The following is a 13,994-nucleotide window of genomic DNA, read 5'->3' on the forward strand; positions in this document are numbered from 1 at the left end:
CTGCACAGTCAAGTTTTTGCTGAGATTAATTAATTAGAAAAAAATAAACTCTGCTTTTTCTGGATGTGCAAAATTGCAGCATGTTAATATTACCATTGGAAGAACTCAAGAACCCTTTTCTTTCTGAATAAATGTGTTACACTGATCTGCAGCAACATCTGAAGTCTTATTTTAATTGCTATCTAGATATAAGATATATTAAAATCCTGAGTAAATTTGATTTATTGATTCAGAATCTCAGATTTCTGCTTATTTTTTTGAGGTCTCGAGCTAACGTAAGTCAAAGCTCTGTAGTATCGTTTTTGTATGTATTGCTGTTGTGATTTTTTTTCATTGTATTTGGTGTGATGTTTTTATTTCTCCAAAACAGAGGCCAAAGTGTTGCTTTGTTTAAAATTTTAAAAAGCTTTCCTTCTACTTTTAAATACCCCTTTTGTCTGTTAAAGCATCCTGCCAAAATGAGGAGGTACATTCATTTTAGACTCGTGTAGCTTTTTATTTTCCTCTGAAATGCTATTAAGTTTCTTTTTTGTTAATTGTTGTACCGTGCATCATACTCCGTAACACCTAAAGAATAGGCACTCCTTAGTGTGCACAGAATATATCTGCTCACTGGTGTATGTATTTGCATGTACATGCCCAGCATATATAAGCCCATATATGCACTAAATCTTGAATAATTCCATTCCAATGCTCTTCTAGTCTCTTGTTTTCTGATTCTGGCATAGTCACAATAGGACCTGATCCTCTTTAAGCTAGGTGCTTATGGTTACACAGTAGGATAAGGAATTTGGGTTGTTTCTGGGAACTTCTTAAAATGTCTCATGAGACTTTGTACAAGTTACTTAGGCTCTTTGCCCCCAAGTTCCTCGTCAGTAAGCAATCTTAATAGAGTCTGATTTGAGCTCTTCCTTTACAAACATAGCCAGCATATTACTGTGGTAATTTCTTAGGACTTGCATACTGCCAATGGAATGTATTTTTTTGTTTTAAGTAGAAAGTGTGTTTTTGAGTTGTTGCCTTTTGAGGGGTTAAGATAATGAGAACACTGATGAGAAACTAAATGGAGAAATCCATCATGTGTGTAAAAAAAAAAATTCAGATAAATTTTCATGTTTTGCATGTATGTTGCTGAAACGATCAAGAGAGGCTAGGATAGGAAAGCCTGTGTTTGAATTTGTGGATGAAGGAACTGTGTCATATGCCATCTTTTAATGTGCTTAATAGCAGTTTTAGATGAAAAGGTTTTTATATGGCTGAAGCACAAGGCTGCAGGTTGCATAGTTAGGTATCTTCAATTTTTAGTAAGATTAAATAAAAATTGATGCAAAAGATATGTTAATGGCAACCAGAAGTAAAGTGAGGCTTAAGAGATGCTGGAATACTAGAAACAGGTTAGTAGTGTTTTAAAAAGGTAACTGGTGTTACAGATGCGTTGTTAGCATTTTTGGTTCAGTAGTCACTTGACTCCAGTAGTCACAGACTCCATCTTGCAGAACTCAAAAATTACGAAGTTTGATAGAGAAGAAATTAAAGCATATATTTATAACGAAAATAGAGGTAATTTGCCTACTTTTATCCTTAAGATCTGTTTTCTGTGAAAGTTTGTTTCAGAAGGATTCTGGCACTTCCCTTTTTTCATGAATATTAATAACACCAAATGACATGTTTGTTTGTTTGTTTTTCTTGAAGTCTATCATTCTGCCTGTTCACAACAGTGAATGCTGGTTAGATGAATGCTTGGAGTCAGTTTTGGAGCAAGATTTTAAAGAAACAATGGAGCTGTCAGTTTTTAATGATGCAAGTGAGGTATGTTTCAGACCTTATTTTAAATATTATCCAAGTAAATACTGTCTCTGATAAGAACCTTTGTTTTTGGACTGTGTTTGGCTTAGCATTTGTGCCATTATTTTTCCAGGACAGTTCTACTGAAATCATTGAAAAATGGAAGGTCAAGTTAGAAGATGCTGGTATACCAGTTATCATAGGTAGTAATGATTCATGTCAACCTCGAGGAGGTATGTAGCTTAGTAGTGATTTCTTTTTGAGAGTTACACATTTGCAGCAGGCATCTCTTGTTTTTTAGTTTGAAAAGTATCTTTGTAGCCAGCTGTGTTGCAGTGGAAAAAAAATCACATAGTTTTTCAGAGCTCCATTTTAAAAAAATTATTCCAATTTAGAATTTGGCCCTGTTGTTTTTGGCTCTGTAGTATTTGTTTATACATACAGGGAAGAAGAACTTGGCTTAATATTTGTGCTCTACTCAGCAGAAGAATTTTGTTTAATTATAATATATACAATGTTGTTAATGCTTATAGTCTTGCTGTGAGTTTCTGATATCTGATTTATCTTCAGTAGGTTGGATTTAAAGAAAAAAAAATCCCAAGATTTCTTACGTAAGCATATAGAAAGCAAATGCATATCCCTTGCTATTGTAGAAATAATGAAAGAAGTGACCCCCCCCAAAGCAAAAGTAATATTAAAAGACTATTTTCTTCCTAAATCTTAATCTTGATTTTTAATCAGCTGAACAGTTCCTCCCCTTCCCAAATTATGTTCCTGGGAATAAAGCCCATCATCATAAACAGTGCAATTGAATTAAAGGTCACAGATTTTTTTTGTTGTTTTTCTGTTAATGACTGTGGGAAAGGAGTATTACGACCATGTTGCAGAAAAGTGAAAGATTTTAGGTTTTTTATTGATACTATTGCAAAATTCTGTTGGTTTTAAATAGGGTTAAATCTGTGATCCAAGCCAAATATGAAGAAGTGTTTTTAGAGTTTTGTAATCGGCCAGTAAATGACAGAATCAAGCTGAATAACAAAGTATGCTGCTGTGGAATGAAGATACAAATGGTGGGATATGAACTGTAAAACTTCTATGTTTTGAATTTTAAACCTTACTTTCTTTTTGTAAGGTGTGGAAGGAAAGCCAGTGCTTGATTTCATTAAAGGGAGAGAGACCTGATGTGAAACAGAACAAAACATGTTTTCAGTATCTCTTTCAAAACCTCTGTTTTGATCTGATCATTAAGGAGTTTTGATGAGTGAGCTAAGACAATAAACTACTGAAGTAGTTCACTGAACGTACATTTTAGTGCCTAATGTAAATACTGATAGGTCTGCAGTGTGATTTCCCCACTGATTTGCATGCTAATGCAAATTATATTTCCCCTTGGAGGGAGATAATGAACAAATCTCATTGGCAGTTTTTGTTTTGATCATTTTGCTTATTTTGTATTTGGGGTTTTTAGCTTGCTAAAATGTAAAGTACAAGTAAAAGTGTGTTGCTTTTTGAAGAAGCTGATGTCAAACAGCATTAAACAGTCGGAAGGTCACATCTATGTTCTGAAGGAGAACAACCCCAGGACAAAGAAAGCAGAACAGTGTGCTTGTATTTTGTATGAAGGCTGTATAAATAATGTTCCTGTCATTCTGGCTTATGTGAAAATGAATAGACAGGTAGGAATTGGTATAAACCTGATTCCAAATTTATATTGTCAATGTACCATTCACTTCATAACAGAAAAGTCAAAGAATAATACCAAAACATTGTCAATTATAATACTTAGGAGAGTTGACTAGTAATCTCTTTATCATCTTCTTATATGTTTTATGTTTTTTATAAAACACTTATCTATGTATTAAGTCTTGTTCCTGCTGCAGAGTTGTATTGATAATGTGTGTAAATCCATCTTTAGTTTGCAAGAACACACAGGTGCAATGGCTTGGCAATAATATATGATAATACTCTGAAGTCAGTTTACCTTTGCACTCTAGGAAACTGAAACAAATTTGAAGAATTGTGTACTACAGTGAATATCTTGTGCCATTAGAGAGAGATGTCAGATTAATTATCATTTTAACATATATTTATCCATTTTAGTATAGTAGAAACCTGAGAAAGTCATTAAAATATTGGGCAGGAGGAGTGAGTGTTATTTTAAATAATAGTGTAAAATGCATTCTTAAAAATAAAAGCTTATTCATGAGGAAGTCACTCCCAGGTCACCATTAAAATGAGGACAATTTTTTCTTCATGGTTGTTACATTTTAGGAGCTGGTTGCTTGAAATACATCGTATTTGTTTGCTTTCAGTGATTTACTTTCATTATGTAAAGGACTAGTTCCAACTATAAGGAATCCTTCCTATAAAAGAAGATGCTTTAATACAGAAACAATGTAGTGGTCAGGCTTCACATCTTCAACTATTTACACAAGATTAGGATTTATTTCTGATTCTTCTCTAACATGTAAAAGAAAGAGGGGGGAGACCTAGAAAAAAGAAAGGGTCACTTGCGTAAAGAAAGAAAACCTTTTTCTTTCCAAGAGTGAGGAATGTTAATATCTCAGTGAGGCTTAAGTTTTTACGGTTGTAACCATGGTAACAGGCTCTTTTCACCAAGTAAGCAGGCCTTACAAAACTGAGAGAGCTGGCACAAACATTTGGTTTTCTTTAGTACAGTAATATTTAAGAAAGCTTTTTATTCTTACCAAACATAATTCATTGTGGGGGAACAGTTCTTTAATATCTAGTTTCTACTGAGTGTTATATCTCTCTTTATTAGTGTTTAAAATACATGTGTTTTCCCTTCTACCTCTAAAACACTACTGGTGTAAGAAAAGCTTCAGGAAGTTTTCAGTCTCAATAAGAAGTATTTTCCAACTTCCTGTCATAACGAATATTTAATGCTTCGCACTTTTCCTTAAAATGTTTCATTTGCAAATAAGATCCAAAATATTTCAGAAAGCTCTTACAGTAATTGAATCATCATCTTGTCGTTGCCTTTGACTCTCCTTCACTTCTTTTTCTTCATTATTGGTTTCCTTGAACTTTATTATTCTATATTAAAGATCGTTGCAATATTGGGGTATAATGATGACAGCAATGAAATGTAAATACAGGCTGGTTCACAGCTGATACTGATAGATCTGGAGATCGATTTGATTGATCAAAAGTTACTTCTATCCTATACTTTTTCCTCTTGTTTTAGTAGGGAGCCCTTTGATATTAGGGTTTTGCTTGTTCGGCGTGTCCAGACCTGCTAACTAGCATTAGTTGTTTCCCTCTAAAACTGCTCATGCCAGGATTCAGTTCTACTTTTGTGCTAACCACTGACTTTGCCAGCTCTTTTTTTTTTTTTTTTTTGCTGCCTGTAGGAAGGAGACTGGGACTAACTTATAAAGTTAATAATACTAAGATTAGATATTCAAACACTTATAATATGTAAATATATTGTAAGATAGTATAACAGAGTCCAAAAAATGCATGATGGAGAAAAGAAGTTAAGGTGACTCAAAGACACCTGGAAGGTGAGGATTAAGATATTCAAAATATATGAGGAAGAGCCTATTATTACTGTTTTGTTGGTAGTTGATGTGAGGATTAAAATATTCGAAATATGTAAGGAAGAGCCTGTATTATAACTCTTCTGTTGGTAGTTGACATAGTGTTCCTTTCAGCTGGTAAGAAATTTGGTCATAAGCCTTTTACTTTATTTGGAAAAGTGAGCAAAATGACCAAGGAGCATGAGCATTGAACTAAATGAGCCTTTGAGCCCAGTTAAATTTGTTTCCTGAGCAAACTTAAACCTGTACCACATAAAAAGAATAGAGAATTCCAGAAGACTTCTTTTTCAAAGGCAAAATCAGGAAATCCAGGGCTAATACTGTTTAAAATTATCCTGCTTTACTTAATTGTGAGGGTTGTTGCTTTTGCATTCCCAGTTTCCTGGTAAAGAATAATAATAAAAAAAATAGTACTGCTTATCTTCACATCATGTGATTTGCATATCAGAGCAGTCTTTTGCTAGATTTCCTGATTTTGGTCTATAAATACTTTAGACAAGGCTTAAATGGCACAGATACTGCCAAGTGGGCTTCATATAAGGTTTTTCAGATTAACACTGAATAATGTAGTCTTCCCTTATAATGCTGCCTGTAAGAAGAGTGCAAAGACCAGACTCTTCTAGGGTAGCTCATGTCTACATAAAAAAAAATGATCCTAGATTAACTGGTTTAGGCTTGTACTTTGCGGATGTGCTTCAGTGGTAGACTAAGCTCGTCTCATTGCTGGTTGCTGCAGTCCCATCCATCATGCCCTTGCCTATGTATTCCTGCTCCCTTTCTTTTATTTCTAGCTAGCTGTAGTGGTGGTATGCCTATCTTGTCAGACTTTAAAACTGAAGGGTGAGGAGAAATTGAAGAAATTCTATTTGCTAAGCCTTTTTTAGCTTTTTATGCTGTGCTGTGGTCTTGCAGGAGTCTAATGAGAGCCCAAAACTTCCATTTTCACGTAGTCTGAGACACAAATGTGTATATATAGCCAAGGGCATTCAGCATCTGAGGTTCTGGGTCTGGGACCTAGATAGCTGGACTCTTCAAGATATGCATTAGATAGCATGTTTTGGTGGAAGGGGGCTAGCAAAAGTTCTGCTGAATGGTAGAATTTTGACACATGCAGCTGATGCCCACTCAGAGAGCAATATTGAGATGGACATGCAATTTAAATATTTAAAAGCTTCCTGTTTTCAGATAYTGAAAATAATGTATTTTATCTGATACTGATTTTTGTATTTCCTTTCATCTATTCTTGACTGTAGTAAACTTTAAAAAAAAATGCAAAGGTGGAAAACACTACATAATTTTAACTTTATTTTCTTAACAGTTGGATTTGCTAAGAATCAAGCAGTGATGCAGAGCTCAGGAATCTATCTCTGTTTTCTGGATTCTGTAAGTTAATGTTTTGTCAATAAAATTCTTTTTTTTTTTTTTTTTAAATGCAGTGGTTGGTTTGCCTTAAAGTCAGGCAATTTGAACATGTTTGGGTGTTAATCACATGCTGGATCCTCTTTATAGCCCTATAGTTGTCCTCCAACTTGTAGAAAACCTAACACTTTGTTCTTTGATCCTATTGGATTTAACAAGCTGTTGTGAGCAGGGTTGGACAAGGTTGGTATTCAGATGTTTTTACAATTTTTGCATTCACGCATGCTTCAGAAAATTATACTGATGAAGTTGCAGCAGAAACTAAGAGATAATCTACTGGCTCTTTGCTAAATAGGAGGTGTCTCAGCTCTCATCTTGCATTTGTTCTGTCCTTTGCAGGATACCTTCTGTGAACTCATTTGGCTCACTATCCAGCAGAAAACTATATGACTTTCTGCAGCTTAGTATGCAGTGACGGTTTTACAAATGTGCATTGCTGATCTATGTAATGGTGGCTAGGAGCAGGCAAGCAGAGCCAGACCTTTAAGGCTCACTGATCTCACATAATTTCAGCTGAAGATTCATTCTTTCCTTTGAGTTGGAACTGAACTGTAGTTTAGAGTAGTATTAGGAGGACTCTGGCTGCTAGAAGTGCAGGTTTTCAGATAAGCAGTATAACTTAATAACACGCTTTTTGTGCTCATTAGAAAGTATCACAACATTTTTCATGAGTGCAGGAATGCAAATGCTACAGCCTTATAATCCTACAGGTTTTAAGTTGGATAATTTTTCCATCCCTAAACTTCATTTGTTGTATTAAGTGGATAGAAGGGGTTTTATGTTTGTATGTTAAATTTTTATGAATTAATCAATGCACTGTTGCAAAATACGCTTAAGTGTTGGTGTATTTCTTTTCACTGATGGCAGTGTGGCAGAGGTTTTTTTGTCTATTTAACAAATTAAATTTTGCAGGTGATTTTCTTGGATTTTGTTTTTACTAATATAATGTATTACTATATTAGCAACGCAGCTTGCTTTTTTAAATGAGTTTTTATATAAATTAGTTCTACTTTCTCATTAACATTTTTTTCTTGCATGTATGCAACATACATCTTTAAATGTAAGTTTATGAAGGATGAAATACTGTATTTGATACATACATACAAGTATGTATGTGGATATTCTAAAAACAAAATTTTGAACATCCATTGAACACATGGAACTCTCAGTCACATTACAAATGAATGGGTATTTGGACAGGTTGCTTTCTTGCACACCGGAGAAATGTTTGCTTCATATTCAGCTATAATGCAATGTGTTTAAGTATCCATTTTATAAACAGATTTTTTTGAGGAAGTACGAGCACAAAATTTCCTGTTCTGATTTTGAGCATCACATTACACGGTTTTATTTTAAAACTGTAGGTATTGTAAATTATGACATAAGGTGACAGAAATTGATGGCAATTTTGTTGATATGAATGAACTTAGGATCCAGATCTTCTTGCATTTCTATAGGTAGACACACACCCAGGTATCAGTTTAATTCATATGAACAATTCCATGAATTTGAGTGTCTCTTGTGAGTTAGTGATGCTGTTTACCTATGCCAAATGAGAAAAATTGCAAACTGTAGGTTAGACTAGATCTAAAGTCAGATATTTCAGATTTGGACAGGTAACGTATTGGATGAGGTATTCTAGGCAGTATATGGGATGAATTATGTGCATATATTTATTGGCTGAAGTTAGCTGGAGCTTATATATGCATGAGTGAAAAGTGGACATACTGTTCTCTTTTCCCATGGAGCTTCATCTTTCTCAAAGCTGTGTAGAATAATTTGCTGAGGTAAGTTTTGTATTATTGTTTCTTTTCACTCCAGACAGATCTAGTCATTTGTAAATCATTAGCAATAAACTGGAAAATTAGATGAAATTAATTTCTCTTAGAGGTATCTTTTCAAAATTCTTAAGTTATTATTTAATGTATGATGGTTATACAGTATGTATCTACCTGCTGCAAAGTTTTCTCTTTTTACTCACTAAGAAAATGTCAGGGCAACAGTTTACCGCTCCGTGGGAATCTAGGTGAGGATTTTGAACTTCTTCCACATTATCATTAACATGACTTTATATTTCTTGACATAATTAAGACCTAGTCAAAGTGATTTGGATGAGATTTTTTTGAATTACAGTGTGGATGAGTTTGGAAGAAGCTACCAAGAATTCCTGTTCTGCACATTCTTATTCCTACCACTGAGCTAGATGCTTCAAAATAGAAGTCATTATGAATGATCCGAAGCCTAAACTTGATATAAAAGAAATATGTTTTGTATTACTAAATAAACTTTCTACTATCTGTTTTTCTTCTACCGTTGTTAGCTGAAAACAGATTGGAGGAAATAAAACAAATGTGGAAGCTCCTACAAATCTGAAAATTGCTCACTATTTTAGTAGTTAATAAACTGCTGTATGATAGCTCAAATACAGATGTTGCCAGCTGTGTAACAACTCCGCTTCTATATGCCACCTACCTTCTTAGTTTCAGTCACCAATCCAGTATCAAGCTCTCTAGGAAGGAATGTTGATATCAGCCCTGTGGAATGTGCTGCAGAATTGCCAAGAAATTGACCTTCAGAAGTGCAGTCTTCATTGCAGGTTTGCTATAGGTGGATGTGGAGGGAAATGGGGCTGGCTCAGTAGCTCGTATGCGTTTTGTATAGGTGGAGAAATATACTGTTGCTTCTTTTACATTCATTTCACTTACGCGTCTCTGGAAATATTGGCTCCAGAGAGAACTGTTTTGCCTGATGTTCCAGCTGGAGTCAAGCTGCTTGCATTATGTCTCTCAACACAGATAGGTTTTTGAGGACAACAAATTGGGAATAAACGTGGAAAAAAATATTACAGAGCTCAGAACTGTCAGAATTTGATCAGCCTATTCTTGTGTATGAAGTGGCAGCTGTTTGACTAATAGCTGTTATGAGTCTTTTTTGCTGTGGCTGTTGTCAACAGACTCCTCCCCTGAGCTACTGAGGCATTTTTCCCACCAGCAAAGCGAGCAGAAAATTCAAAGATCCATAACGAATTGTTCATATTTAACATTTGTACCCTCAGAAAATCTTTGTCATAATGACAGTAGAATTCACTAATCTATGCAAAATACACTTCACCATTACCTTTACTTCAAACTGCCTGCAGATACGACTTTATTTAGCAGTTACATTTTATTATAATCTTAGTTTGTCAGTTCCCTGGAGTAGTTTATTGGCTTTGTTACAGTCATTTGCACAGTTTCAGCACAACAGAACTCTGATACTAAAAATTCCCTTTTTTGCTTCAAACTGCTGTTTTCATTGACATTCACTCGCATTTACCTATACTTATATCAAAATTACATTTCTCTGAAAATGAGTCTCCTTTCATTTCATTATACTAATCTGTGGAGTTTCCTATTATTTAAGATATAATGAATGTATCTCTTGGAGAGTTCCTGACTGTTAAGAACGAGAAATAAAAATGTGTCCTGTTGTGAGCTATAGTTAGGTATCTTTAGCCCCATCACATGTACTTGCATAGAGTACTTGACAGACTTGTTTTAGTCCTTTGAAAGGCTCAGTTGGCAATGTATTATACTATTTTTAGGATTCTTAGTTCAAAGAATTGAGACTGAATTCTGTTTTCACAGGGTCACTACTTGTTAATAGTCGAAAATGGCATAGGGAAACAGTTGCATTTTATAGGGAAACGTGAGGGCACATCACAGGAATCATCATTTCCATGTTCCAATTGGCAGCTGCTGGCCTGTACTTTCCTGTGTATGAGATTTGCTTGGGTGATTTAAGCTGGAGAATGTAAATTCTCAGTTACTGTGAAATTGCATAAATGTTTTTCTTGAGTTTCAAGATCAAAAACGCTTCATTGAGGGTATTGTCTTTAAAGGTCTTTGGAAGAGGTTGTTAGACCTTAGCTAGCCACACTTGATAGATGGTTTGGGATCTTCAGCCTTCAAGGTTGTTTTCAGTCATGACTGTAGCTGCTTGATTTTTACATTTTCCATATACTTGCTGTTCATGGAAAGATGTATTTCTTGTTAGTTGTCGCTGTAAATGACTTGGTTTCTAGTAATAAATTAGTGTTACGAGTATTAATAAGCTTCTGAAATCTTTTTCCTTTCTTTCAAGTTAACATCTGCATGGCTTTGGAAAACAAGTAACGATCAGATTTCATAAGCACGCCATAAGCACAAAGCTACACATGCCTTCATCGGTTTATTGGTTAAGTGGGTGTTTAGAATTGACGGTGAGAATGTTGCTCTAGTCTGTTTACTGACTTTGCTGGTTACCACTCTGCAAATTACTTGTTTTCGTAGTCTAAACTCGCACACACGTTTAACTTTTTTTTCTATGGCCCAAATGTGAGAAAGATCCGAGATGATCTCCAGTGATTTCGGAACTGTTAGGTATGAAATAGCATATACCTACATTTGATAAACAAATGCACCAAGTTTGGAACTGGCTTGACAGTAAAAAGAAAAAAAAATCCTGACCAGTTGAAAGCAATGCTGATATAAAAGATTGCTTAGAAAAATTGTCATTAATTTTGTTTATGAAATGTACTAGTTGTTTGGGACGTAAGATCACCAGACAGTTCCACATATGGGTCTTCATCTTGCACTGCTCAAGAAAAGGTGAAGGTGCTCAATGAAGTGGGCTTTATTGTCTCCTTTCTAAATTTAATTTAGAATTAATTCAGAAATAGAAGCAGAAAAGTGGTGTTTTTGTCTTATAACCTTGCAAGATTATTAGGGTATGTTCTGTTCAGGTGACTTGTCAGTGGGCATTAACGTGTAGTTCTAATGTGTTTGCTAGTGTGGGCCTTCTTAGAAAGCTGTCTGCTGCACAGTTGCCTGTGATCTGTGTATTTGCTTTGGTAGTGCTGTTGCTAGGCCAGTTATGAGATTTTTTGGAGGTTCCAGGCCTTTTACCTCCCTGATTCAATGAGCTGTGCTAAATAATAGCAAAGATTTTAACTAGGGTCTGAGCAGGTGTAGGATAAATAAATGTATGTTTGATAGATTGAAAGACTTTGGAGATGCTATGTTGTGTCTCAGTGAGTCACACCTTCCTCCTACTGTTGCCACCGGTTGTATTTTATGTCTAGTAGCTACAATGGAAAGAACGTGCTGTTATTGTCAGGATAGAGTGTGTCAGCTGTTTTTATGAGCAGCCAAATGCAAAGGAATTTACCAAAACATACAATGCTGTGCTTACTTCTTGGCCTTCAGAAATTTCTTTAACACTGAGCTGTAATACTATACTGCTTTATGTTAACTTGTCCTTGGTGTTAAAAAGGAAGTATGTATTGTACACTAAGTTGTATGTCTTGTATTACTTTTTGAAGTGGAAAAAAAATTAAACTTTTAAGGCAAAATCTTCAAATTGTCAGCCCAGAGCGCAGTAGGGTGCAGACAGATTGGTTGAAGAGGCCAGTGAATGCTTGTCATTTGAATTTACTCAGACTTATTTAAGAAACCCAAAGCGAAACAACAAGAGCTTTAAATAACATCCTTAGGCGCAGACTAGTGATTTAGTTTTCCTTTTCTTCCATTCCACTAAACATCTGAGTTAAGTGAAACAGAACAAAATTAGCTGAGTATAAATTGTGTGTGTGTTTTTAAAGAACATGGGTTGGAAGAAAAGCAGCCCAGCTGATAGCTATGTAAGTAGCTTTTCTGATTTGGCAGCATCTGTAAGTGCTGGGGAAGTTGACAGGAGCAAGCCAGCTTTCTGCGGAAGGGCTGTATTTGATACGAAGACAAGTAGGCAAAATGCCTCTCTGACTGAAAGGTGATGGAGATCACGGGCCCCCCACTGGCAGAAGCACATCTGGGCTTGTTTAGCAATCCCCACTGGCTTTTCATGTGAAATAAAGTCCTTTTCATTCTCCCATCTTTCAGCAAATTGTTTCCCTACTCAGAGTGGATACTGGAGAACAGGAAGCATGTTTGTAATCAACAAAATTTCTGTAAATTCTGGGTTATTTTGAGTGCCTAATGTAAAATTCCACTTAAGTTGCTCTTTTTTTTTTTTTTGCTGTTTAATTCTTTTTTAGTGTTGTTTGCATTGTATATTTGTACATATTTAACTACAGTAAACCCAACTATTACCTGAGATTTTTCTCAATTTCTCTGCTAAGTTTGGTTAATGGAATTACATGGAAATAGATTTACTTACAGATTATTTTTAGTTTAACTATCGTTTTGAAAATACCTACTAAGTGAAGGCATACATTTATCTAACATTTATTAAATCTTGTCTTTTGCCAGTCTTTTAGTGCTGACTGGATAATCTCTCTTCATCCCGTCTGCCTTATATCTGCCAAGGGACAACCTTTAGAGGCTTTCACATTTACAGGGAAAATAGAATTTCAGTGGAAACTTGCATTAAAACTTGATGGTTAATAGATTTTCTTGTTGTACTACTATACTTCTTCTGCAACTTTTTTTTTTAATGCTGATTTAAAGACTAACAGAATGAATTTTAATATTCATGAATACTGGGGTTTTTTGTTTCTTGTTTTTTTTTATCTAATTTTATTTAGTGCTAGTCTCTGTATCTTCCCAACTTCCACCATAGAAACAAGTAAGTTTTACTTTTCTTTTTGAGATTGCATTCTTAGTTTTAAACAACAAAAACTCCTCTACTGATTGTAGAAATCAAAGTTTAGCATCACAGTTTTTGAATTCTTTATCATAAATACAACATTTTGATAGAAAGTTTGTGACTACGTGAAGTACGCTTAAAACAAAGTAATTGGATAAAGTACATGAACATCTTAGTTGTCTAATAGTTGCTGAAACTCCATTAAGTCTTTTACCTATACAGTGTGTGTTTCGGTGTCTTATTATTGACCTGTGAAATTGAGAACTCATCTTTAAAGTGCTCCTATTCTGTGGTATAATCTTTATGCTTTTACTCATTAGTTTTTAAACACTCACTGATATATAATGCAATAACATTACTTAAGAATATTTCTATATTAATATATTTTCCCTTTGCAGTTACCTGCACAATCATCATTAGTATAGATCTACAAGATGTTGAAATTGAGCATTGCAGTTAGCTTTCTTTTATAGTTGCCAGACTGAGTCTAAAAAGCTAAATGGTTGAAGTCACTCAAACGGGATTTCTGTTTTGTCCTAATCTTCATCATTGTTTTGCTTTCATGTGCCCAGAGAGTATCACAGAACTGAATAGCAGTGCATCACATATGAAAAACAATCAAAA

At 34.8% G+C, this 13,994-nt stretch overlaps 1 protein-coding gene across 4 annotated transcripts in view; it reads left to right on the plus strand.

Moving 5' to 3' along the window:
- Positions 1–325: 325 nt before the first annotated feature.
- The window catches only part of QTGAL (queuosine-tRNA galactosyltransferase), a 127,484-nt gene continuing 113,815 nt past the window's right edge, over positions 326–13,994 (plus strand). The window contains exons 1-3 of one of the 4 annotated variants that reach the window (XM_085298316.1): positions 326–1,809; positions 1,919–2,018; positions 6,667–6,731. In XM_085298316.1, the coding sequence (XP_085154442.1) occupies positions 1,666–1,809; positions 1,919–2,018; positions 6,667–6,731 (309 nt within the window). In that variant the 5' untranslated portion in view covers positions 326–1,665. The remainder of the gene's footprint in view (positions 1,810–1,918; positions 2,019–6,666; positions 6,732–13,994) is intronic. The other 3 variants (XM_085298317.1, XM_085298319.1, XM_085298318.1) reach the window with 3 other exon arrangements.

Source organism: Rhea americana, unplaced genomic scaffold (assembly GCF_003343005.1).
Source record: "Rhea americana isolate MKP2758 unplaced genomic scaffold, rheAme1 scaffold_138, whole genome shotgun sequence".
In the NCBI taxonomy this organism is placed as follows: domain Eukaryota; kingdom Metazoa; phylum Chordata; class Aves; order Rheiformes; family Rheidae; genus Rhea; species Rhea americana.